Below are 27,462 nucleotides of genomic sequence, written 5' to 3' on the forward strand. Positions count from 1 at the left end.
AATATCCTGTAGATGTACTAGAGATACTTCAGAAATTTTATGAAAATTTGTATAAAGCAGAGACGTAGATATCAAGAGCATAAATTGGAATATTTAAGGAAGACTTAAGTATGCCAAGGTTAAAGGTAGATGTGGTTCAACAATTAACAGTTAAGATAGCAGGAGATGAGAGAAAAATAGTGACATATAATCAATGGGCAGGAAAGTCTACAGAAATAGACGGTATTCCTGTGAAAGTATGGAAGTTAGAAGGGAAGAAAGTAATAATGTTGTTGAAGGTTTTGTTTAAAAATATTTTAAAAAGAGGAGAAGCACCAACATCCTGGAAGAAAGCTTTAGTAGCTATAACACATAAAGGCAGTAAAGACCCATCAGACCCAGTTTCACATACATCCATTTCAATTTTAAACCATGATGATAAAGTGTTTATGTCTATAATAGCTACAAAAATTGCAGGTGTTGCCAAAATTAATAGATACGGATCAATGTAGTTTTGTGGAGGAGAAGCAAACATTTGACAGCATTAATAGAAAAGAGATGATTGTAAGGGAAGAATATAAGAAAATATCACTGTTGTTTGTGAGTCTTGATGCAGACAAAGCATTCAACAGAGTAAGCTGTACTTTTATGATTAGGGTAATCGAAGCATTTGCATTCCTTGATAAAATAATAAGGTTAATTAGGAGGATATATGAGGGAATGGAGGCAAAAATTAAAGTGGGAGAGTTCCCCTCTGATAAGTTTTGTCTGAACAGAGGAATCAGGCAAGGGTGATCTATTTCCCCTTTGTTATTTGTGTTATATTTAGAACCATTGGCAAAGAAAGTTAGGGACTCAGAAATTCAAGGATATGATTGATACGGCAGTGAAGAAAACTAGGCTTTATTTGCAGACAGTATTATTTTTGTACCTAATAAAACCAGAAAAGGACACCTTAGTGTTGTACAATATTTTGAGAAAGTTTCAAGTCTTTTCATAGTATAAAATGAACAAAGATAAAACAAAGGCTATAGCTGTAAACTATGTAACCATATATGAATTGGTTCAGCAATACCCAAATTATGGGGACACAATAAAACGAAGTATGTAGGAGTATGGATTAAAAAGGAATCTGTTATGGCAGCTAAGGATATGTGGGAAGAGACTAAAAAAGATGATTAAAAAACTGAAACTGGAAACTCTTGTTTGTGGATATGGATAACAAGATTCAAGCAGTGAAAATAGTTTTAGTCCCTTTAGCTTTATGTACAGATCAGGCATATTTTTATCAACTAGAGGAGCAGCTATGGACAGCGATTAAAAAAAGTTGAAGGATTTTATCTTGGAAGGGAAGAGGGCAATGGTCAAGTGGGATAAATTGATCCTTCTAACAGAACAACGTGGTTTAGGATTACCTGATTTGAAGAGATATTTTAGAGCTACACAGTTAAAGCTTGTATAAATAACAAAAGCAGAAAGCTATAATTCCAATTGGAAAACGATGATGATGAAGCAGGGGGAAGTTCAACAGATAATTAGAGAGTAAGTTTGGATGCAGATACACAAAAATAAGAATGACCATACAGAATATTATATTCATAAAGTAGCAGAAAGTATTCTAAGAACTAAGACAACACAAGAATGGAAAAAGGAGATTTTTCCAGTAGGGATAACTGTATTTAGGGGTACAGACAATAGGCAAGAGGGAGCTGGAATTTACTGAAGAAACCTGGCAAATAAACAATGTATTGTGAGCAAATAACTATAGAAGGTAAGGTAACAGACTCGAAGAGGCCAAGAATATATTTGGACTGCAGGCTAGTCAGGAACTGATAGAGTACAGGCAAAGAGAAAAGGATACGGGCATCCTAAGTAAAAGACCTGCTCTAGTAGAGTTTTTAGTTGAATCTAGAGCAGATGCTGCTGTTAAAAAAAGGGATAATTAGCAGGGCATGTAACATACTGCACAATAACTATAGGAATTGATCAGAGGAATTTAGGAAAGATTGGGAAGACAGACTAGATGTGCAATTCACAAGGAAACAATGGGATGACATATATATGGCTCCCAAATATTCAATAAAGTCTGTAATATTTAGCATTTTTGCTTGGACGTGTTTGCATATGTATTTTTATACCCCCCAAGCTGACTCTAAATAAATTTTCCTTGGGTAGATGACAAATGTTGCAAGTGTGATTGGGAAGAAAAAGATAACTGGGAACTTGTGTTTTGGGAGTGCAATGAGTTGGCAGACTTTAGAAATTCCCTGCAGAGTACTTGTCAGAAATATTGGGTGAGCAAATGGCTGTAACTAAGAAAGTGATTTTTTTTGAGCGGGGACACAGGATCTGAACTGCCCAGACACAGTAAGGCTTTGCTAATTTTAATTCTGGTGGCTGACAAAAAACAATGTATAGAAAATGGAAATCAAAGTTTACACCAACTATATCTGAAGTACTGAATATTGTAACAGAGAGAAAAGAGGTGGGAAGTGGGATCTTTAAAAAGGGTAGGAACAAATTACAAAGGAAAACATAGAAACTGTGGGAACAATGCATAATGTTTTGGAGGATGTGAGAGGTTTAAGGGAATAACTAATCTTTTGAACACAAACTAGGCGAAGTTGTACTGCTCCTGGTTCCACTTAGGTTTAAGGGAATGCAGGAACTGAGCAATTTATGTAATGTTGGCTTGATGATAATTATACATAAGAATATATGTGATGTGGTTTACCTTCAAAATGTTGATGGTCACAACATTAAAACTGCTTCTGTGAACTCTGAACTGTGCCTTCTCAAAACCTTGAACGCTGATATTCTGAACTGCAAAATCTCACCCCCTTTTAGACCCATGTTTGCACTTGTTTGTAGGTGTGGCGTGGTTGGAAATGTCGACGTTTGATGTTTTGTCGACTTCCTGAAGTTTCGGCAGTATGGGTTTCTCAGAAACGTTTTGGTGGTGTGCACATTCGACTATATCCTTTCGATATTTTAAAGGTAAACCATATGATGTATGCTGTTTGCAACTGGGAACGTGCTAATATGGTTTGTTTTCTTTTATATAAATGTATTTTGTTCATGTCTTAAGTGATAATTCAATGAGGTTATTAAAAATAAAAGTTATATCATTGTCCACATAAGTTCCCAATTCCCAAACAACTGGGTCTACTGTTAGTGGCGTATTGTTAATGTGGCAGATTCCTGGGATAGATGAATTCCACAAAGATACAATAATGTATTTCTGGCATGTAATTTCAGTCCATAATTTTAGCAGCAATTATTTAGTTGGGACAAATCTTTCTGCAGGATGGCTGAGATATTTTGAGGATTCAAAGACTTCTGCTACCTTGAACTTATTAGCAGACGTAGTCAGCCAGAGCCCCTTGGTATTGGCTTTTACTTAAGAAAAGAAGAATGAATGAAATAAACTAGAGCAGACTTATTTATTGGAATAATGCAGTTTTATATGTAACAAATACTTTTGTCCACCAACTAGATATCATCAGACCAACTTTTCAATATCAGCTTTAACCTGTGAAAAACTGATATATACTTAATGAAAACAAAGGGTCATAAATCATGATTTACAAACTCATACACAGTAATGAACTAAAACAGACAGAAATTCATGATATTTGATGTAACAAAAGCCAAGTATGGCACTGTGCTATGTGACAGTGACTTTATGAAGCTCCAGTAACCAATGAATAAAAAAGAGTAAAGCACCCCGAAAAAGGACTGCAGGTTACTGAGATTTAATGGGAATATCCCAGAAGAAAAAGAAGACTTGAGAAAAGGAAGCAAGAAGGAAAGTATAGGGAAGAAATAAAAAGCACAATGGAAAATGTAGCTAAAACTACACCTGAGATGGTTACATTGCCAACCTGTTCAACTTTCTGACATAAAAAACAACCCCAGAAAATCTGAAGGTGTTACTGCTCAATGTCAGGAGTCTAAACAATAAACTTCCCTCCCTGCAAAATCTCCACACCCTGGAGAATGTAGACTTCTGTGCAGTTATTGAGACATGGTTTAAAGCAGCGGAGAGCATCCTAGCAGTGCAGGGCTGTAATGCCTTCCATACATTTAGACCAGTTGCTGCATAGGGAAGAGCAAACAGTGGAGGTGTCTCAATTTTCATCTAAAACAAACACACCTCAAAACTCGTCAAACAGTATGACTCGCTTGAGCTCTTCTGCATTCAGATTACTATAAACAAAGTCCCATACCATATTCATGCAAGCTGTAGGCTCCCTCTATGACCCAGAAAACCTATAGGTCTTACTTAAATGTACTGTAGACACTCCCCATTCACATCATTTTCCCCTGCCGTATTGAAAAGACAGCTAAGCCACTAACTGAAGTTGGGTCACCTTGGCCATAGTCAGGGCTTTATTCCTATATGTCATTGGAAATAGCTACAGATTGTATTATGTTTTCTAATCCCAGTGATGTAGGGGACAAAGCTACATCTACTGTCCAGGGAACCCAATATGAGATCAATCAGTAGCCTGGGTGCTTGAGACAGCTGGGGGTGATGTTTATGCTATCCTGGGAGGGAAAGGGATGGGCCAGTACCATCTAATGCCACAGTCCATTAGAGGAGGGGTTGGTGGGCAAGAGGCGATCCCAGGGTTGGGAATTTAGACACCAAATAGCTTGGGCAGTAAGTCTCATTGTGAGTGCACAGGCATGTGCACCCACAATGGGGACGGCACTGTGTTTCCAAAGATAATGGGGTTTATCTTTCAGTTCTAGCATAGGGGATGGATTAAGCCTTAATAAATATAAATATTGCCTGAGAGCTAGTGTGGGCACAAACCATTGCTGAGGCTTCTTGTATGATGACCTCTCCAAACCATGTCTCTGTATCTCTACGGATTAACTAGGTGGTGGAACAAATGGGCATGGCTGATGGTCAACAGGCAGAGGGGGGAAAATCATATAGAAAACAAACAATATTGCATTTGATGTGTTTAAATGATGAACTATGGACAGACTCACCCTAATTCGAAGCAGCAGGTCGGCAAACCATGCTCCTAAGCCTTGGAGAGATGGGTAAGCACGTTTTACCCACGATTCAGGTACATTGTCAAAAAAAATAGAATTGAAAAGGTCTTCCATTGCTGATGTAATAGTGAGTTCTCCCTAAAAAATGTTTCAAGAAAACACTGTTTTTAGAGACTTGAGAACTGTTTTTTCAGAATGCTGCAATATATGTTAAGCTTTATAAATGCTAGTAATAACTCAGGAAATGCTACTTACCTTATACAATATTCCCCGTGTGTTTGGTGCATCCTTCTAGGTGACTTAACTTGTAGATATTTAACCAATATCCATTCAAGGAGGTGTGCAAAAAGTACTAAATAAGAAAATGTGATCCTGAGGACCACAGACTTGGCATTGACTCCTGCCTTGAAATAATACAGCCTGCTAAAGGTAAAGAATGCTTTTCAAGAGGCAGCATTACAAATATAATCAAAGGGAATCTACATGACTGTGGAATTAGCAGTTCAATTTGTATACATAGAACTATTCCCCAGGACGTTACTCTTAATGTGTGAAGAATTATCCATGCATATAATGGGGGATTGTAATATACTGATTCTGATGGGAGTCCAAAAACATTCTGGAAAAAAATGCTCATTCTCAGTCATGGAAAATACAATTAGCTGAGGTACTAACCATAATGACAACTGATTCTTCTTTCTGGTCTTTTTGGTGCCATATTGTTAACTTTGCTGGGCTTATATTTACCAGAATTCCCCTTAACAATAATCTGCACCTCTGTCTCTGTATACCTGATTTGTCCAGTAGATGACAGCATACACTAATTTATTATAAGAGGCTAGCCTGAGACTCTGAAACTAGAAATTGCAGAACACTGCCTGCAAACCAAGGATAAGATAAAGAGCAAACACACTGTGAGCAACCCATAAGTTTCCATCAGACCAACAGTGAGGCATATGGCAACATTCATACACCAAGCTGCCCAGGCACAACTAAGCTGCAACTTTTAGTACTATACAAGATGAAAAGTTGATTCAGAAAGCTGGTGTAATGAATGCATATTTTAACAGCTATGCATCACATTGGTGAATATAAATATTTTAGACTGCTGGAAATCATTTTGGGGAAAAACATACCTTTTTAAAAAGAATTACATCTATTTGTTACCAACACAGTGTCCGACTTCTTGAAAGATACTGAAAGTATTTCTCTGAGAAGTGTAAATTATTTTCATCCACTTCTTCATCCAAGCCAAATGCTCCTGCATCAGCACAAGACATATCACCTAACCCATCTCCTTTCTGAGTCTCTTCTCCTCTCTCAAAATTCACTGAAGGCAGAATAAGGTGGCTTGGGATTACCTGATTTGAAGGGGTATTTCAGAGTTACACAGTTAAGGTTCCTATACACAGCACAAGCAGAAAGCTTTAATTCAAAATGGAAAGGGATGATGATGATGAAATGGGGTGGGGGGGCTCAAGAAACAAGGAGAGACTGGTATTTCGGATGCAGATCTTTAAGGAGAATAAAAACAGTCATACAGAATATTATATTAATAAAGTAGCAGAAAGTATTATAAGAACTAAGCCAACATGGGAATGTAGAAAGGAGATTCTGTTGATAGGGATGACTCCAATTAGGGACACAGGCAATAGCCAAGAGGGGTCTGGAATTTACTGGAGGAAATTGGCAAAGGAACCAAGGTATTGGGAGCAAATATTTAGAGAGGGAGACAGAAAGGGAAAAGGCCAAGAATTTATTTGGATTGCAGGCTAGAGATTGCCTTCCCTGTCAAGGACTGATATCAGAGTATAGGCAAACAGAAAGAAATAAGGGAATCCTAAGTGAAAGACTAGCACTGGTAGAGTTTTTAGTAGAATCTAGAACAGAAGCTGCTGTTAAAAAGGGATAATTAGTACAGCATATAAAATATTGCATGATAACCATAAGAATCAGTCGGAGGAGGTTAGAAAGGATTAGGCAAAGAGACTGCATAAGCTATTCACAATGAAACAACAGGGGATATATATGTTTGAATCCCAAATATGCAACAAAGTCTAGAAGATTTTGGACCATTTCTTGGAATTGTTTACGTAGGTATTTTTATACCCTAAGTAGACTCCAAAGAAGTTTTCCTCAGGTAGATAGCAAATGTTGGAGCTGTCATGCGGAAGAAAGAGGTTATTGGAAACATATTTGTTTGTGAGTGCAATGAGTTGGCAAACTTTAAAAGTTCCCTGCAGACTACTATATCAGAAGTACTGGGTGAGCAAATTGGTATAAATATGGAAATGATTTTTTTGAGCTATGGTGCAAAATCAGAATTATCTAGAGATAGTAAGGACTTGCTGAGTCTAATTATGGTGGCTGCCAAAAAGGCAATTACTAGAAAACAGAAATCAAAGTCTAAATCAACTGTACTAAAAGTAGTGAATATAGTAACAGAGATAAAACAATTGGAAATGGGATATTTAGAAATTGGTAGGAGTAAATTACATAGAAAAAAATGGGAATTGTAGGAACAATATGTGCAGAGTAACATTCTCAAGGAGGAATGAGGTCTAAAAGAAGGCAGGATATGAATAAGCTATCAAATGTTTGACTGATAATGACTGGATAAATCATAAGTGATGTATAATATTTGAAACTGAAAATATGTCAATATAGTTAGTTTTCATTTATATAACTGTATGATTGCCTATGTAATAAGTGATAATTTAATATAATTTTTTTTTGTTTTGTTAAAAAAGGAAAATTTATTTGGACAAGTTGTCGCTAAACAAGTATAAAAAGTCACAATTAGAGAAGAATGGAGTGTATATGTTGATACATAATCATATAGCTATAGGGAATCTTACAGAGGTATGTATTGCTGGACTGAGCTACTTCTGATCCCGCTAGCACCAGGGAAAGTTTTATTCAATTTTAAGCACTTTTATACTAATTGTGAATAGTGTTGCTGATTGAAATATTTTTAATATAAATTCACAGCAGTCCCCATCCTTTTTAAAACATCATTATTAAATCATCACATTTTAAGTGACAATGGATGCTTACATATATTAATAAGAAAAAAAACAAACTGTAGTAACAGTTTCCAATGTATTGGCATGCAGTACAATATTATTTTTAACAATTTTAATTCACTCCAACATTATATCTTCTTATTCTTCTTTCAGCTGTTCCCATTAGGGATTACCACAGCAGATCACCTGTTTCCATTTCTTCCTGTCCTCTACATGTTACTCTGTTCATTTATTTATTTATTTAACATTTGTTAAATGGGAAAGTCCGACTTGGAACAAAACCAATTTTCAGCGGAGGCCCAGGGAGAAAGGGTCCAGATGCATGTTTTTGTAACGTGGGAGGAAACCGGAGTAACCGGAGGAAACCCACACGAACACAGGGAGGACATGCAGACTCCACACAGAAGGCACCCCAGCCGAGAACTGAACAGGAAAACCTCTTGCTGTGAGGTGACTATGCTACCACTGCACCACTGCACCATCATCTGCATGGCCTCTCTCACCACATCCATAAACCTTATCTTAGGCCTTTCTCTTTTCCTCTTACCTGGCAGCTCCATCCTTAGCATCCTTTTCCCAATATACCCAGCATCCCTCCTCAGCACATATCCAAACGAATATACAGTCTCGACTCTCTGGCTTTGTCTCCAAACATTCCAACCTGAGCTAACCCTCTAATATACTAATTCCTAATCCTGTCCATCCTCGTCACACCCAGTGCAAATCTTAACATGTTTAACTCTGCCATGTCCAGCTCTGACGCCATCCTTTTTGTCAATGCCACCATCTCCAACCCATATAACATAGCTGGTCTTGCTACCCTCTTGTAGACCTTCCCTTTCACTCTTACTGGTACCCGTCTGTCACAAATCACTCCTGACATTCTTCTCCACCCATTGCACCCTGCCTGTACTCTCTTCTTCACCTCTCTTATACACTCATCATTAATCTGAACTGCTGATCCCAGGTATTTAAACTCATACACCTTCACCAACTCTACTCCCTGCATTCTCACCATTCCTCTATCCTCCCTCTTTTTCACACACACATATTCTGTCTTAGTCATGCTGAACTTCATTCCTGTCCTCTCTAGAGCATATTTCCACCTCTCCAGGGTCTCCTCAACCTGTTCCCTACTCTCACCACAGATCACAATGTCATCTGCAAACATCATAGTCCACTGGGACTCCTGTCTGATCTCGTCTGTCAACCTGTCCATCACCATTGCAAATAAGAAAGGGCTCAGAGCTGATCCTTGATGTAATCCCGCCTCCAACTTAAACACATCTGTCACTCCCACTGCAGACCTCACAGCTGTCACACTACCCTCGTATAGTATATCCTGTACCACTCTTACATACTTTTCTGCAACTCCCAACTTCCTCATACAATACCACAACTTCTCTCTAAGCACCCAGTCATATGCTTTCTCTAAGTCCACAAAGACACAATGCAACTCCTTCTGACCTTCTCTATACTTCTCCATCAACACTCTCAGAGCAAACATCACACCTGTAGTGCTCTTTTCCCAGCAGGAAACCATACTGCTGATCACTAATCATCACTTCCCTTCTTAACCTAGCTTGCACTAATTTTTCCCATAACTTCATGCTGTGACGGATCAATTTTATCCCGCTGTAGTTACTACAGCTCTGCACATCACCCTTATTCTTAACATTCAGTACCAAAACACTTTCTCCACTCCTCTGACATCCTCTCACTTTTCAAGATTTCATTAAGCAATCTGGTTAAAAACTCCACTGCCATTTCTCCTAAATACCTCCATGCTTCCACAGGTATGTCATCTGGACCAACAGCCTTTCCATTCTTCATCCTCTTCATAGCTGTCCTTACTTTCTCCTTGCTAATCCATTGCACTTCCTGATTCACTATCCCCACATCATCCAACCTTCTCTCTCTCTCTCTCTCTCTCTCTCTCATTCTCTTCATTCATCATCCCCTCAAAGTACTCTTTCCATCAGCTCTACACACTCTCCTCGCTTGTGAGTACATTTCCCTCATTATCCTTTATCACCCTTACCTGCTGCACATCTTTCCCAGCTTGGCCCCTCTATCTAGCCAATTTGTACAGGTCCTTTTCTCCCTCCTTAGTGTCCAACCTTTCATATAAGTCTCCATACACCTTATCCTTCACCACCTCTCTCTTTGCCATGCAGCTCATCTCTTTATTCTCCTGTCTACTTTCTTCATCTCTCTGACAATCCCACTTCTTTGCCAACCTCTTTCTCTGTATACTCTCCTGTACTTCCTCATTCCACCACCAGGTCTCCTTGTCTTCCTTCCTCTGTCCAGATGTCACACCAAGCACCTTTCTACCTGTCTCCCTTACCAGCTCTGCTGTAGTTACCCAGCTATTTGGTAACTCTTCACTGCCACACAGTGCCTGTCTTAACTATTCCATGAACTCCACCTCACAATCACCTTTTTTCAACTTCCAATATTTGATCCTTGGCACTACCCTCACACTCCTCCTCCTCTTCTTGATCACCAATGTCATACTACAGACCACCATTTTATGATGCCTAACTACACTTTCCCCTCTCACTACTTTACAGTCTTCAATCTCCTTCAGTCTGAACCCCCTGCATAGGATATAATCCACCCGTTTGCATGTTCCCCCACTCTTGTACATCACCCTATGCTCCTCCCTCTTATTAAAATACATATTCACTACAGCCATGCCTATCCTTTTCTCAAAATCCACTACAATCTAACCTTTTGCATTCCTTTCCTTAACACCATACCTACCCATCACTTCCTCATCCCCTCTTTTCCCTTCACCAACATGCCCATTGAAATCTGCTCCAATCACCATTCTCTACCATTTCATCCTACTCACTCCAAAATTTTTCTTTCTCATCCATTACACACTCAACTTGTGGAGCATATGCACTAATTAGAAGTTATGTACCTAACATAACGTTCCATGTTAGTTGTCTTCTCTCGCCTTCTTTCTTGCTGGATGGGGTTCGGAGCCGATCCTCGGCTCTGACTCGGCACTTGCTTAGCTTGAGAACTCCTTTTACCAGCTCGAGGCAACCCTATATCCCATGATGCAAGGCGAGACTACCTCAGATCTCGTTTGGTAGCTAAATAACCCTGCCAATAATACTAATCCCAAAGGAAGAGCAAAACTAGCCTAGAAGAACTAGGCAAAAAGTTCTTAAGATAGACTCTCTAAAGAACTAAGGAGAGTGAATCTGATAAAGAGAAACTCTTCAAGATCTGTCCAGGCCAGGGGGAAGGAGGGAGGGACGCAAGAAAGAAGGCGAGAGAAGACAACTAACATGGAACGTTATGGTAGGTACATAACTTCTAAATGTTAAGTTGTCAATCTCGCCTTCATTCTTGCTGGATGGGACCGCGTCCCTAGCACCTGTATCTCGGGTGGCTCAATGGAACAGACTCTTGAGTACTGTGGAACCAAAACTGGCTCTGTCCCTGGAGGCCAAATCTAATTTGTAATGAGAGACAAAGGTATGAGGAGTGGCCCAAGTAGCTGCTGCACAAATGGTATCAATGGGTAGCCTATCCTGAAAGGCTGTAGAAGTGGATAGGCTCCTGGTTGAGTGTGCCTTTGGTTTTGAGGGTAGTTGCTTGCCTCTGAGCGAATACACATAAGAAATAGCGGAAGACAACCATCTGGATAAGGTCACTTTTGATACTGGGAGACCTTTCCTGTTTTCTGCATAGGAGACAAATAATTGATCTGATTTCCTGAATTGTTTAGTTCTATGCAAATAATATCTGAGCTGACGATGGACATCCAAAAAATGAAGTTTTTGTTCAGCTCTGTCAGAATAATTTGGGAAAAAAACTGGTGGATCGATGGATTGATTAATATTAGTTTGAGAAACAACTTTGGGCAGAAAGGATGGATTTGTTCTCAAGGATACCTTGTCCTTGTGAAAAACCAAGTAAGGGGAACGGATGCAGAGAACTTGAATTTCGGATACCCTCCTTGCTGAAGTGACAGCCAGTAAGAATATTGTTTTCCAGGTCAGTAACTTTAAGGAGCATGAAGCAGACGGTTTGAAGGGGGGTAAAATCAAGGATGCTAACATCAAATTCAGATCACATTGTGGAGGAGGATGTTTTATTGGAGGCTTTAGGAGAAAAACTCCTCTCAGAAAAGCTTTGCATAGTCTATGCGACATAATGTTATGATCTTGCAAGCCAACATGATATTTGGAAATCGCCGCCAGTTGAACTTTAACTGTTGATGAAGAAGATCCTGACTGAAAAACTTCAGCCAGAAAATCTAAAACAGAATGCACAGGTGCAGTAAAAGGATCAATGTGCCTGGAGTTTGCCCATAGGGAAAAACGTCGCCACTTGCTAGCATAAACCATTCTGGTGGATGACTTCAAGGAAGCTATTAAGATATCTCTGACAGGATCAGAGATCATAGGAAGCCTGGCTAGGGAAGGAAGTGGAGCAACCAAGCAGTGAGGTTGAGAGAACGAATGGCCCGGTGCTGTTGACCCGATTGGTGGATCAGAAGATCCGGAACTGGGTCCAGATGCCAAGGCTGCACCAGGAGGTGATGATGTAGGGTCGGAAACCAAATTTGTTGAGGCCAGTAAGGGGCAATGAGAATCAACTTGGCTCTCAAAAAGGTAGCTTTCTGAATGACCTGTGGAATTAAGGGGAAAGGAGGAAAGGCGTACAGAAGTCCCTGGGCCAATCCTGGGTTAGAGAGTCTCTCAGGGGTTGGCCTGGTAGGGGAAAGAGGGTGAAGAAGTCCGGGCATTTGTTGTTTTGGGGTGTAGCAAAAAGGTCGCAACAAGGGGTGCCCCACTTCAGAAATATCTCGTCCACTACCAATTGATTGAGAGACCACTCGTGAGGCATGAGAATGGCTCTGCTCAGTCTGTCCGCTAAGAGGTTGGACCTGCCGGGGATGTGCGTTGCTATCAGAAACCGATGAGAGGAGATTGCCCATTGCCAAAGTCTGAGAGCTTCTCGACACAAAGGATAGGACCTGGTCCTGCCCTGCTTGTTGATGTACCAGACCACAGACATGTTGTCCGTTTGAACTGCAATAGTCCCCGCGGGAAGAAAGTCGTTGAGGGCTTGCAACGTTTAAAGCACCGCTCTCATCTCCAGGACATTTATGTGCAGATGGTATTCTATGGGTTGCCAAGTCCCGTGGACCATCCTGCCCTGATAATGTCCCCCCCCCCCCCGATCAGAGAGGCATCCGTAGTGACTGTGGCAACCGGAGGAGGGGGAACAAATGGTCGGCCCTGATGAAGTAGAGGGGAAGATATCCACCAGGTTAGATGAGTCCTGCACGATTATGTAACCAAGATTTCGTGCCTCATGGGAAGGTTCTGGAACGACCACTGAGTGAATAACATCCACTGCAGAAGACGCATGTGGAAGCGAGCTAATGGTAGAAGTACAATGGCCACAGCCATAAGACCTAGAACCTTCAGAACCAATCTGGCTTTGACTTTGCTGCTCTGCAATAAGATCCGAACGTATTTTTGGATGTCCAGAATTCAATGATCTGTTAGTCTGGCTAACATACTGACGGTGTTTAATTCTGCGCCTATAAAGGTGATAGATTGGCAAGGCAGCAGAGAAGATTTTTCGAAATTCACCGATATTGCCAACCTTTTGCAAAGCTGCAGAGTGTAGTCTCTGCTCTGAAGAAGCTGATGCTTGGTGGTGGCGGAGAGGAGCCAGTCGTCTAAATAAGGAAACACCTGGAATCCTTGACGTCTCAGATGAGCTGTAACCACTGCCATGCATTTGGTAAACACTCTGGGGGCTGAAGTGAGGCCAAAGGGCAGGGCTCTGAATTGATAATGACTGGTCCCTAGCCAAAAGCGGAGAAACCTCCTGGAGCGTCTGTGTATCTTTATGTGATAGTACGCGTCCTGAAGGTCTATCGAGCACATCCAGTTGTCCTTGCCCAGAAAGGGGAGAATGGACTGAAGCGTGACCATCCGGAATCTTGCCTTCTTGACAAATCTGTTTAGATTGCTCAGGTCTAAAATAGGTCTCCAATCTCCCGTCCTTTTGGGGACCAAAAAGAATCTCGAGTAGACGCCGGATCCTACTTGGTCTGCTGGAACAGTCTGGACGGCTCTTTTTTCTAGGAGCTTTGAAACCTCCTGTTTTGCCAAATCCCTTTGACTGGGTGAGATGTCTGGAAGGGATTGGTGAGGTACGGGATACCTTTCGAAGGGGATTTTGTAACCCTCGGATATGATCGACTGTACCCACATGTCTTGTGAGAGGGAACGCCAGGCTACTGGGTACAGCGATATCCTTCCCCCGACTGCCTCCAAGGGTGGACAGTCGGGCAACACCTCAGGGGTGCTGAAAGGGCTTATCAGGAAGAGGCTCCCTGTTGCCCTGATTCTGGGGACCCCCCCTGCCTCTAGGGCGGCGTCTATTATTGTTACCCCCTCTGCCTCTGGGGGTAAACTGACCACGTGTGTCCGGCATTGCTCCTTGGGCTTTACGGAACCACATCTTTCCTCCTTTCTGACCCTTGGGATAGGGTCTAGAAGGGGTGGAAAAATGGACTCCTACGGCAGAAAGAGTTTTGCCGTCTTGCTCACACCTGGTCAAGGTTTCCTTCACCTGAGGTCCGAACAAAGCCGAACCGTCAAAGGGGGTATTGGTGAAGGACGCCTTAAAGGGGTCCGCGAAATTACAAAGCCGCATCCAGGCCTGACGTCTAAGAGCCACTCCTGTGCCTGCGGCTCTGCTCGCTCCATCAGCTGCATAGGATATGAGCCGCATGGAGGAGTTGGTTAAAGAATTTAGGATTGCTAGCTGTGAGGCAATCTTGTCTTGAGCCCCAGCAGCTGAAGGATCCTGAACCACTTCACCTAGTTCCTTGAGAATATCTCTTTGAAGTCTGGTGAAATGACAAAGGTAGTTCAGCGAACGCATAGCAAAGGTCACTGAAGAAAACATCCGCTTGCCATACCTAGCCATGGTCCTAGAATCTTTGTTAGGAGGATGGACAGGCATGGAAGGATCCACAAGTTCCTTCTTGGTGGCCGCCGCCACCACCATAGCATCCACAGAGATGCCCTTAGAAAGAAACTGCTTGTCTGAAGGGGCCGTAATAAATTTGGATGGCCTCCTGGGGACAGGTTCCATAGAATCCGGGGCTGCCCACGCCTTCCGAGCCACTACCTGCATGAGTGGGTCGAAAGGCGGAGACACCCAGGAGGTGGAGGGTCGGGATCCAAAAGCCTCCAGGTATACCGACTCATCCTCGGAGGGGTCAATGGAAGGCCAGTTCCCCCTCTGTTTGAGGAGTTCAAGGATGTCTGAAAAGGAGACATCCTCAGAGGGGGACCGAGGGGAACCCTCCAACTCATCTAAGTCGGTATCAGATGTTGTAGACTCAGGGGAGTCTGTGTGTTTCCTCTTACACGTCGTCTTCCGCGGGGGTTCCCCTGCAGGATCAGGAGAAACCTCGGAAGAGGAAGTTATTCCCAATGGGGAAACCTGGGGCGATGGATCCCTGGGCCTGAGAGCAAGAGGCTGGCAAGAGACATCAACAGGCACCGAAGAGGGAGGAGCTAAAGGGATGGACCGTTGACCTGGCTCAGGTGCCAGGACACTCCTCATCACCTCAAAGGCTCCCCTCCCAGGGAGACCAGAATACTCCCGTTCCGAAGAAACAGGAATTCCCGGCTCCACTGAGACAGAAGGCTCCGAGGCCGATGTCGGTGCCGAGCTTACCAAAGCCGAAGCCCCGAGAGGGAGAGCGGGGTCGGACAAGGGTCCGATGCCACTAGCCCCCTCGGAGCCGACAAGGGAAACTCGACGACTGGATCCCTCCAAGGAAGGTCTCATGGAGGAGATCGGAGCCGAAGACGACGGAGCCGAAAGGGGATGTATCGGCTCCGGCGCCGACACTGTCGCTGTCCCGAGAAGCTCCGGCTCCGAACTCTGGAGGAGAGTCGGAGGAGGAAGTTCAAGGGGAAGAGCAAGTCTGCTGAGACAGGCTATGGAGCATTTGGGCTAGTGCCTGTGACTTCAACAGCCTGCTTACCACCCTCTCTAAATCGTGGTCAGACAGCCTGGAAGATCTCGAAGATCAGCTCCGATGACTCCGTTCCGACAAAAGAGGAGACCTCGGAGCCGAGTGGATCGACTCCAAAGAAGGGGACTGAGATCTCTTCTTGGACGAAGCCATCGGAGCCGACGTCCTCTGGGTTCCAGATGGAGCCGAAGACTTTTTGGCTCCGATACTGGATAACACGTCGGCACCAGCCGGAGCCGACAAGGCAACTGTAGACTGAGTGTCGGAGCTGGTAGGAACCGACACTACCACATCAGAAGAAGAAAGATCGGCTCCAGCCGGAGCCGATCTCGACTCCAAAGGAGTCGGAGCCACCGGGGAAGGCTTAACCACTGTAGCCTGAACCTTAGGTGGCTTGGAAGGTTTACCTGACCCAGTCTTAGTGGGTGAACCTTCTGGCTTTAATAAGCCACGGAGGATTAACTTGTTCCTCCTCTCCTGCAGGACTCTCTGGCTAAAAGAATGACATATGGCACAGGAGTCCTGCAGGTGTAAAGGCCCCAGGCAGTAAACACAAGAAGTGTGACCGTCTGTCAGAGACATCTTCTGACAGCACGAGTCACACTTCTTGAAGCCTGAGACCTTTCCTTCCCTAGACATAGTCTAAGAAAAAAAAACACACACACACACACACACACTAAAACAGTCACACTATTAATCCCAAAAACACACACACAGGTAGGGATTAAGAACAGGGAGGCCTAGGCCTAACTGAAAATATTTTTAACTTTACAATTTTAACTTTAAAATTTAATTAAAGGGGAAATAGGGTGGGCAGTAGAAAAACTACACACTATCTAATACTAAGAAGAAAGGGAGAGTAAAACCCTAGACTAAACTGTTTGAAATATCAAACTCACCTGAGCTGGCAAAAAAAGAGACCTCTTCGCAAAGCGGCAAACGAGATCTGAGGTAGTCTTGCCTTGCATCATGGGATATAGGGTTGCCTCGAGCTGGTAAAAGGAGTTCTCAAGCTAAGCAAGTGCCGAGTCTGAGCCGAGGATCGGCTCCGAACCCCACCCAGCAAGAATGAAGGCGAGATTGACAACTTAACATCAACATTCATCATAAACATGTCTCTATCTGACACTCTTTACACCTCCAAAACACTGTTGACATACTGTTCCTTCAGGATAACCCCTACCCCATTTCTCCTTTCATCCACACCATGGTAGAACATTTTGAACCCACCTTCGACACACCTGGTCTTACTCCCCTTCCATCTGGTCTCTTGCACTCACAATATATCAACCTTCCCTCTCCATCATATCAGCTAGATCTCTCCCTATACCAGTCATACTGCTAACATTCAAAGTTCCTCCTCTCACTACCACACTCCTAACCTTCCTCCTCTCTTCCTGCCATTGGGCATGCCTTCCCCCTCTTCTTCCCCTTCTCTTTTAATCAACAGTAGCCCAATTTCCGCCAGTACCCTGTTGGCAAACAGTACTGGTGGTGGTCGTTGTTAACCTGGGCCTTGACTGATCTGGTATTGAAATCTGTATTGTTGTCCACATATGTCATTTGGCAAAAGTTTACACTGGATGCCCTTCCTGATGGAACTCTCTTCATTTATCCATGCTTGGCATCGACACATAGAAAAGCACTGGCTTGTGCATCCCCAGTGGCTAGGTTCACTCCAACATTACATAAATTGCTTAATTTCTGACTTCCTTTAAACTTCATTCATCCTCCTGAACATTATTCATTGTGTATTTTTCCAACAAATTCCATTTATTTTTATGAAATTTACTCCTCCACCTTTCTAAAGATAGCACATCCTGTTCTTTTCTCTCCTTTACAATATCCATACTTCAGTTACAGTTGTTTTAGATTTCAATTTTCATTCTCCAGTAATTGTTTTTTGGAAGTCAGCAGCATTAAACTTAGCAATTCCTTACTGTGTTTGGGCAACTCTGATCCTATATCCTAACTCAAAAGAAAACTTTCCTTATTTACAACAATCTCTTCCCCCAGCATTTCAGTCAATGCACTCTGTAATTATTTTTTTAAATCTTCCATCTTGTTACATTAAAAAAAAAAGAAAACATGTTTCCAATTATCAGTTTTCTCCCCATAATAATTTCAGCATTTGGTATTTATCAGAGTGAAAATCCTCTTAAGTCTACTTGGGGTATAAAAATATCTATACAAACACATACAAAAAATACTGTATCAGTCCCTGATAGGATTTGTAGTTCAGCTTAGCCTCATCCCACTCTGTTACCTTTCTATCTGAAGTTATTTGCTCTTAGTTCCTTTTGCTAATTTTCTCCAGCAACTTCTAGCCCCCTCTTACCTATTTTCTATACCCCTGCTTGACATTATCCCTATTGATAAAATCTCCTTTCTCCATTTCTGCACTGGTTTAGTCCTTAGAATACTTTCTGCTACTTTATGAATATACTATTATGTATGGTTGCTGTTATTTTCCTTTTAAGATCTGCATTCAAAATCGTAGACTGCCTATTTATCATTTTCTCAAACTCCCCCTAATTTCATTCTCATTCGTTTCTTTTCCACTTTGGTTTATAACTTTCTGACTGAGTTATGTAACCGAGTACCTGTAAAGCATCCCTTTAAATCAGGTATCCTTAAACCACCTTGTTTTAGGGAGGAGAATCAACTTATCCCATTTCACCCTTGCCCTCTTTTCCTCCCAAGTAAATTCCTTCCACTCTTTATTAATTACCATCCACAACTTCTCCTCTGGTTAATAAAAGTATGCTTGACCATTACATAAGACTAGATGGACTAAAATAGTTTTACTGCTTCTATTTTACTATTCATATCCATAATCAAGAGCTTAGGGCTTCTAGATTTTTGTATAATCTTCTGTTTAGTCTCTTTCTCACACACTCATAGCTGCCATAACAGAATCCTCTTTAATTCATACACCTGAATGCTTCCTTCAACTTATTATGTCCCCATAAGTGTGGGTATTGCTGAACCAATTCATAGATGAGTAAATAGTTCAGTGGTATACCCTTTGTTTTATCATCACTTATTTTATAAACAAAAAAGACTGAAAATTGTCTCAGAATGTTTTACAACTATAAAATGGTCCTTTTCTGGATTTATCAAGTACAAAATATATCTCTGAATTTGTGAATCTTTCTTTTCTTTACTTATGTCTCTAAATATAAAGCAAATTACAAAAGGGAAAGAGGACATCCCTGCCTGATTCTTCTTCTTTTCAAACACAGTTTCTCAGAAAGGAACCATCTCACATTAATTCTTGCCCCAGACCCTTCAAATATTCTTTTTTAAGCCTATTATTCTGTCAGGAAATGTAAATGCTACCATTGCCCTAGTCAAAAAATCCCAGGTAACTCAAATATTTTCTCTTCATCAAAACCAACCAATGATAGTGGTGTTTTCTTACACTCTGTTTCTCCCTTCTATTAATGTTATGTAATATTTCTCTCCTCCTTCAAAAACACACTGATCCATATCTGTCAGCTTTGGCAATATATTTGGCATTCGCTTAACTAGTAGATTATAATCAAAATAGGTCTATATGAAGCCAGATCTGAAGGATCTTTACCCCCATAGACAATGCAGCCACCACAACTTTCTTCAAAGATGCTGGTACTTCTCCTTTTAAGATACTGTTAAACAAGACCTTCCAAATCTTTAATAATTTCTTTCCTTCTAACTTCCAAATTTCCCCAGGAAAACAACTGTTCCTGGAGACTTTCTTGTTAATTAATTACACATTACTGTTTTTTTTATCTAATATCTGCCCATTCAGCTATTAATTGTTGAACTTCAGCTTCTTGTAACCTTGATATAATTTGATGCAACATAAGTACTTCCATTTGTGCCTTTTCTTGGTTCCCCATTCATGAGCTTTATAAAGCTGCTCATAAAATTTCAAAAATATCTAAAATATCTCTGGGATATCTGGTTATTTTCTTGACACAAATGTTTCTCCTTTCTGTTGCTTAAGTCATTGTGTTAAAAATTGTACCCTAGAGTTATAAAAATAGATACTTAATAGCAACCTTTCTAAACTAATGAATATTATCTAAGTACTATCTTTATTTTCCCTTCAGCACTCTGCAGGTGCTTTCTTGTTCTTTCAAATTCACCTTATTCAGAAGTACTTTATCTTTTGTCAACCCTCTAAATAATTCGTATCACTTCTTTCCCATATCTCTTTCTGTCTCATTTCTACAGTGTTTTAAACTCCATTTTCATAAAAAAAGATCTTTATTTACATTTTCTCTCCATATTGCACATTTCTCATGCTTGGGATGCTTCCATTTTCACTGATGGCAGAGAGCCTTTTCTTTTTCCTTTGTATTATTTCAATACAACACTCTTTGCCCAATATCAGTGATTTCAACCAATAATATCACACTATCTATGTATTACTCTATGTGCTCAGCTTGTCTCTCTAATTTTAGTTTGAAATTAATCTGATCTGTCTCACTTTAAACTTTTTCCCCTTTCTTCTCCCCTTCAATGGGATTATTTAGTTCTGTGTTCTCTTTTCCTTTCAGCCCTCATGGTTTGCCTTAATTTATCTCCAAACCTTATTTCATCTTCCTCTCTGTCATTAATAATCAAGGGGTGATTCTAAATAGCTAAGCTGGGAGAAGTTTAAAGATATAAGGAAAGAATGAGTAAATAGAAGACAGGGAGATCTTAACGCAAACCTCCATTTTATTTTTATCCCACTCACTAGCTAACCCTTCTGACGTAATTTCTGTCTTCCCTAAAAATTCTAGAATCATATCACTAGCCATTCCTTAAATTCCTCTCTTTTTAACAGATGAGTAAAAAAGCACCTGTGTTTCATTTTTAATGTCATTAACCTGCATCTTTACCTCAAGTTTCATTGGTACATGATTTGATATAGTTATTGGATGGTTCTCAAAGCTTTCAATTAAATACACATGCTCATGTGAAATATCATTTCTATCTAATCTAGACCAGTTATTGCATCTTAGGGAATAATATTCAAATTTTGTCTCATTGCTACTGAATTCACACCAGATATTCTTGTATACTTTTTCTAAGATCCGCCTTCTTTTGTTATATTTTCTTTTCTAGGTTCCCCAATACAATACATCCTCATTACTGCAAACCACAAATAAATAATAATATTCAGCATTTAGATTACTTTTGCAGTAACCTAAGGTATTTGGGTTATAACCTTGCCTTGGATATGACCACTGGCAAGCTTTCGATGTTTTAGAGCACCTTCACTGTGCTCAAACTGTTAGAAGTTCAAGCAGAGACATAAAAAGGCAGTTTGGATGCCAAGAGCTACAGAGCTTTCTAGCCACAGAAGTGCTCTGTCTCTGACAGCTTCATGAAACTAATGGTCAGCTAGCAATAATTTTAAGGCTGGGCAGATTAGGTACTCTTTTGGGGAAAAGTTTCCAGTTCATCATTTTTTCCAGAGGAAAAAAAAAAAAGAAGCTATGTACTTACCATAACGTTCCATGTGAGTTGTTCATCTCACCTTCATTCTTACAAATGTGTTCAGAGCCAATCCTCGGCTCCGAGTCGGCCTACTATAAAGCTTGAGGTCTTCAGATAGCTCAAGGCCAAGTCCCTATCCCATTCTGCACCTACAGTTACCTCAGATCTTGTTTGCTGCGTATAATAATACCATATGTAATTCTATCACTCCATAAGAGAAAGCTATAGAAGGGTTGAGCAACCAGGAAGAATCTAGCATCTCGGTCTTCGAAAAACCCTGGAGGGGGTAGGAGGGTGGGAAGTAGGAATGAAGGCGAGATGAACAACTCACATGGAATGTTATGGTAAACATAACTTCTTTATGTGAAGTTGTTCTATCTCGCCACTCATTCTTACAGATGGGTAGTGTCCCAAGCACCATCAATCTCGGGTGGCTCACGGGAGTATGTTTTTCAGGACAGTGAACCCAAAGGAGGCCCTGTCCCTGGAGGCCCTATCAACTTTGTAATGAGTGATAAAGGTATGAGGTCTTGACCAGGTGGCTACTGCACAAATGTTATATATATGAAGTCTGGCAGAAAAGGCAGAGGATGTAGTCACTGCTCTGGTGGAGTGAGCCTTAATTTTGTGTTGTAAGGGCATATTAGCAACTGAATAAGCAAATGTGATACAATCAGATAACCACTTAGACAGAGTTGTTTTAGCCACTTGCATACCTTTTCTGGAGTCTGAAAAAGAAACGAAAACCTGTTCAGATTTTCTAAAATCTTTTGTTCTATTCAAGTAAAATCTGAGCGGTCTATGAACATTAAGTTTGTGCAGCATATATTCTAAATTGTTGGAGTGATTGGGGAAGAAAACTGGCAAATCAATAATTTGATTAAGATTAGCTTCAATGCAAACTTTAGGCAAAAAGGAGGGGTTAGTTCGAAGTGAGACTCTGTCAGCATGGAAAATCAAATAAGGAGGCTTAATGGACAAGGCTTGAAGCTCTGGCACTCTGCAGGCAGAACTGATAGCTACTAAAAAGAAAGTCTTCCATGACAAAAATTTGAGATCACATGAGGAGGCTGGTTCAAATGGAAGGAGAATAATGTGATAAAGCATAAAATTTAGATTCCATGGGGTATAGGGAGATTTCACAGGTGGTCTGGGATGAAAGGTCCCTTTGAGAAAGGCTTTAGATAGTTTGTGTGACATAATGTTCAACCCTTCAAATCCAAGGTGAAAACTAGAAATGGCAGCAAGCTGAACATGAACTGTTGCTGCTGTAGCTTCTTTGTTGAAAATCATGGTAAAGAACTCTAGTATAGAGGCCATAGGGGCTAGATAGGGATCAGTGTTGTTTTGAGAGGCCCATATAGAATTTTTTTTTACATTTGCTAAGGTATAGCTTCCTCATAGAGGATTTATGAGAGGATATGGGAATATGTTTCATCTCATTAGAAAGGTTATGGAACCTGGCTATTATGGGAATTGGAGCAGCCAAGCTGTCAGTTTCAGGCACTGAAGAGAGGGATGAAGTTCCCCCAATGAGTGCGTCAGAAAATCTGGAACTGGGTCCAGAATCCAAGGGTCCTCCAAAAGATGAAGTCGAAGGAAGGGGAACCAAATCTGATGAGGCCAGTGAGGGGCTATTAGAATGATGGTCCTTCCCAGGGCTTTTGCTTTCTGTAGTACCTTGGGTATCAACGGGATTGGTGGAAATGCATAGAGGAGACCCGGAGGCCAATCGTGTACGAGTGCGTCCCTTGGGGATTCTCCCGGAGGGGGAATCAGGGCAAAGTAGCTTCTGCATTTCGTGTTCATGTGGCTGGCAAAAAGGTCACAGCAAGGCTGGCCCCACCTGTGGAATATCCTGTCCGCTATTTCTTTTTTGAGGGACCACTCGTGAGGCAACAGAATTGCTTTGCTCAACTTGTCTGCTATCACGTTGGATTTCCCCGGGATGTGCATTGCTAACAGAAAGTGATGGGTGGATATAGCCCACTGCCATACTCTTAGGGCCTCACGACAAAGGGGGTAGGACCTGGTTCCTCCTTGTTTGTTCAAGAACCAGACCACTGACATGTTGTCTGTCTGAATCACAATTGTACCCAGAGGACAAGAGTCCTGGAAGTACTGCAACGCTAAAAGTACTGCTCTCATCTCTAGGACATTGATATGCAGATGTGTCTCTTGATCGGTCCATGTGCCTTGGGCTGTTCTTCCCTGAAAAAGCCCCCTCACCCTATCAGGGAAGCGTCTGTGGTCACTGAGGCTGCTGGTGGGGGTAGGACAAAAGGACGACCTATCATGACATGAAGAGAGGTCAACCACCACTGAAAATCCTTTTTGCATGAGTTTGTGATCATTGTAAGGTGAGACATTGGGAAGTCTTGGTAAGACCATTGAGTGAACAACAGCTTCTGCAGAATCCGCATGTACATGCAACCAAGCGGTATGGCCAATATTGCAGCTGCCATCATGCCTAACAATTTTAGTACTTCTGATGCTGGAGCCTTGTTTTTGGATATCAGAATGTGGTCCTGCTAATGGAGTAGTAAGACTCTTTCTACTGGAAGTCTCAACATGGTGATGGTGGTGTCCAATTCTGCTCCGATAAAAATGGTATGTTGCGATGGCGACAAGGCAGATTTTTCTGAGTTTATTGTAATGCCCAGCTGACTGCAGAGTGAAAGAGTGGTGTCCCTGGCTTGAATGAGTTGATGCCTGGTGGTGGCGGTGAGGAGCCAATCGTCTAGGTACGGAAATACCTGGAATCCTAAACGTCTCAGGTGAGTCGTGACCACTGCCATGCATTTGGTGAACACTCTGGGGGCTGTACGGAGACCAAAGGGCAGGGCTCGAAACTGGTAATGATTGGCTCCCAGCCAGAAGCACAGATGATCCCTGGATGGTCTGGCCATTTTTATGTGGTAGCACACATCCTGGAGATCTATAGAGCACATCCAATTGTCTTTCCCTAAAAAGGGAAGTATCGACTGAAGCGTGACCATCCGAAACTTCTCTTTCTTGACAGATTTGTTTAGTCTGCTGAGGTCCAATATAGGTCTCCAGTCTCCTGTTCTTTTTGGAACTAAAAAGAATCTTGAGTAAGTTCCAGATCCTGTCTGGTCTGCTGGGACTGGTTGGATGACTCTTTTTGTTAGCAACAATTGGACCTCTATTGTTGCCTGTTCCCTGTAACTGGGTGGAACGTCTGGGATTTTTCTTGTCAGTGGAAGGGGTGTGGCGAAAGAACTGAAATATCCTCTGGAAATGATACTTTGTACCCAGTTGTTGTTTATTATTTTGAGCCAGGTGTCTGGATACAAAGATAAGCATAAGCAACACCCGACTGCCTCCAGAATAGGACAGTCAGGCCTCCTTTCAGGAGCGCTGGTAGGGCTTCCCAAAGAAATGATCTCTGCTGCCCTGGTTTTGCAGACCCCCTCTGCTGCAAGTGTGACGTCTTACATTATTGCCCCCTCCTCTGCCCCTGGAGGGGGGTTCACCACCTGTGTCCTGAAAGACTCCTTGGGCTTTTCAGAACCACATCTTTCCTCCCCTTTGACCCTTGGGTTAGGGTCTGGTAGGGGTGGAAAAATGCACTCTGATGGCAGACAGTCTTTCCTTCCTGCTCACACCTGGTCAAAGTTTCCTTAACTGTAGGCCCGAAAAGGGACGAGCCATCAAAAGGGGTATTTACAAAGGATGACTTGAAGGGCTCTGTGAAGGAACACAAGCACATCCAGTACTGTCTCCTAAGAGAAATTTCTGTACTCGCTGCCCTGCTCATTCCATCAGCTGCGTACAAAATGAGGTGCATGGACGAGTTAACTGTGGAGTTGAGGGTAACAAGGTGGGCGGCAACTTTATCTGCAGCTACTGTACCCTGAAGAGTATGTCCCAGCTCTTTAAGGAGATCGCTTTGCAGTCTAGTAAAATGGGTTAGATAGTTGAGCGAATGTAGTGCAAAAGTCACTGAACTGTAAGTGTGCTTCCCGTATCTATTCATGATCCTAGAATCTCTGTTAGGAGGATGGATAGAAGAGGAAGTTTCTGAAATTTCCTTTTTGGTGGCTACCGCCACCACCATGGCATCAACTGGCACACCCTTGGTCAGAAAAGATTTGTCCTGGGGTGCAGAGATAAATTTATTAGGCCTCCTGGGGACAGGCTCCATGGTGTCTGGAGACTCCCACACCCTTTGTGAGACCAGCTGCATAAGCTCATTGAAGGGCGGAGACCTGAAAGCCTTCAGGAGAACCGACTCATCTTCAGTAGGGTTGGTGAACTGCCAGTCACCCCTCTGCCTAAGGACTTCCATTATCTCAGCAAATGAGATATCCTCAGAGGGGACCATGGGGACCCTTTTGATTCATCCAAGTTGGTATCAGATGTCAGGGACTACTGTGGGGAGTCTAGATGCTTCCTCTTACAGATTCTCTTCCTGGGAAACTCATCAGTGGGGGTTTCTGATGACGTCTCGGAAGAGCAGGGCCACCCAGTGGGGCTTCCTGAGGCTCTGGGTCTCTACACTTGGCCAGGATCTGTGAAGCAGAAGCAGACACAGGTTTTTTAGGGGAGGAGGAAGCCAGACCTAAAGTCAAAGATGCCTTAGGAAACATAACTCTCCTCATTGCTTTGAAGGCACCTCTGCTCCGATGTGGAGGGATCAATGGATCCAAGGAAACTGTCGATACCCCTGGCACCGGGACAGTGGGCTCCAAGCCAGAGGTATGAGCTGAGCTCATCCGAGCCGAAGCCCCGAGAGGCAGAGCCAAAAGCGACAAGTTGGTCCAACTATCCTCCCTGGACCTGACCAGAGAATGTCGGCTCCTAGATTCCTCGATCGGTGCCGAGGATGTCAGAGTAAACGGAGCTGAAGACACTGGAGCAGGCGTCAGTTCCAAAGGCTCCATGATCAACAAGTCCATTTCCTCTGGCTCTGAAGGACCAGTATGGCTCGGAGGAGGAAGAGTAGTAGCTGGGAAAAGCTGCTTGGGTCAGAGCCGATAAGAATTTAGCAAAGGCCTGTAAAAGCTTCTGCACCACACGATCCACATCCAAAAAGGAAAGGCAAATTGAAGACTGAGATGAGTGGATAGAAGGTGGTACAAACTGTAAGAGTGGAGATTTAGGCACTTCGGATACTGGATCCAAAATCAGGGACCGGCGCCGAAAGGATAAGACAGTCGGTTCTGAGGTCTGTGGAGCTGATGTCGAAGACTTTTTAGATTTCTTAACCTCAGATGTAGAAGTCTTGGAAGACTTTGAGGACTTACTGGATCCAAATCCATTAATTAATGGTGACAATGAATTAATTAAATGTTTAATTGATCACATGATTGTTCATAATATTCTTGTATAAAAGGTTAAAGGATATGGTTTGTAATTTGTCTTGAAAAAGCCTGGGAGAGCCTGGGTGAAAGTGCTTGATTTATTGTTGTTTTACCTTTTCTTCGTTGTTTTGAAGTCAATTTACAATTAAAGTACTTAAAGTAAAATAAGGAGCCTGAAGTTCGTGGATTTTACTGCTTATTACCAGTTGGTTTTAGTGGTGCTTTGCACTTGAACTTTGTTCACTTACTGGATCCATCTTGGTCGCTCAAAGCTTCTTGGAATGAAGGTTTAAATAAACCTCTGTCTATCAATTTTCTCTTTCTCTACTGGAGAACCCTAGAAGAGGAAGAATGACAGATGGAGCAGCTTTCCTGGAGATGCAATGCTCCCAAACAATAAACACAATTTACGCGACTGTCAGTGACAGACATTTTCTGCCCACATTTAGGACATTTTTTGAACCCTGACTTAGGGTGTTTGTCTTTATCATCATCCATTTCAAAATGCACAATGTCAGTAGGGTGCTGTAAAAAAATGGACACACTCAACAACAATTAAACAACAAGCCTTCCTAAAACTACAGCCTAAATATTAATTGGC

The 27,462-nt window shown here is 42.0% G+C and overlaps 1 protein-coding gene across 1 annotated transcript in view; it reads right to left on the reverse strand.

The window, feature by feature from the left end:
- The window catches only part of LOC122800230 (dynein axonemal heavy chain 17-like), a 1,294,569-nt gene that overhangs the window by 456,050 nt on the left and 811,057 nt on the right, over positions 1–27,462 (reverse strand). The window contains exon 6 of the mRNA XM_044069723.1: positions 4,984–5,127. Within this exon, the coding sequence (XP_043925658.1) occupies positions 4,984–5,127 (144 nt within the window). The remainder of the gene's footprint in view (positions 1–4,983; positions 5,128–27,462) is intronic.

This window comes from Protopterus annectens, chromosome 4.part0 (assembly GCF_019279795.1).
Source record: "Protopterus annectens isolate FY-2018-M chromosome 4.part0, PAN1.0, whole genome shotgun sequence".
Classification (NCBI taxonomy): Eukaryota; Metazoa; Chordata; order Ceratodontiformes; family Protopteridae; genus Protopterus; species Protopterus annectens.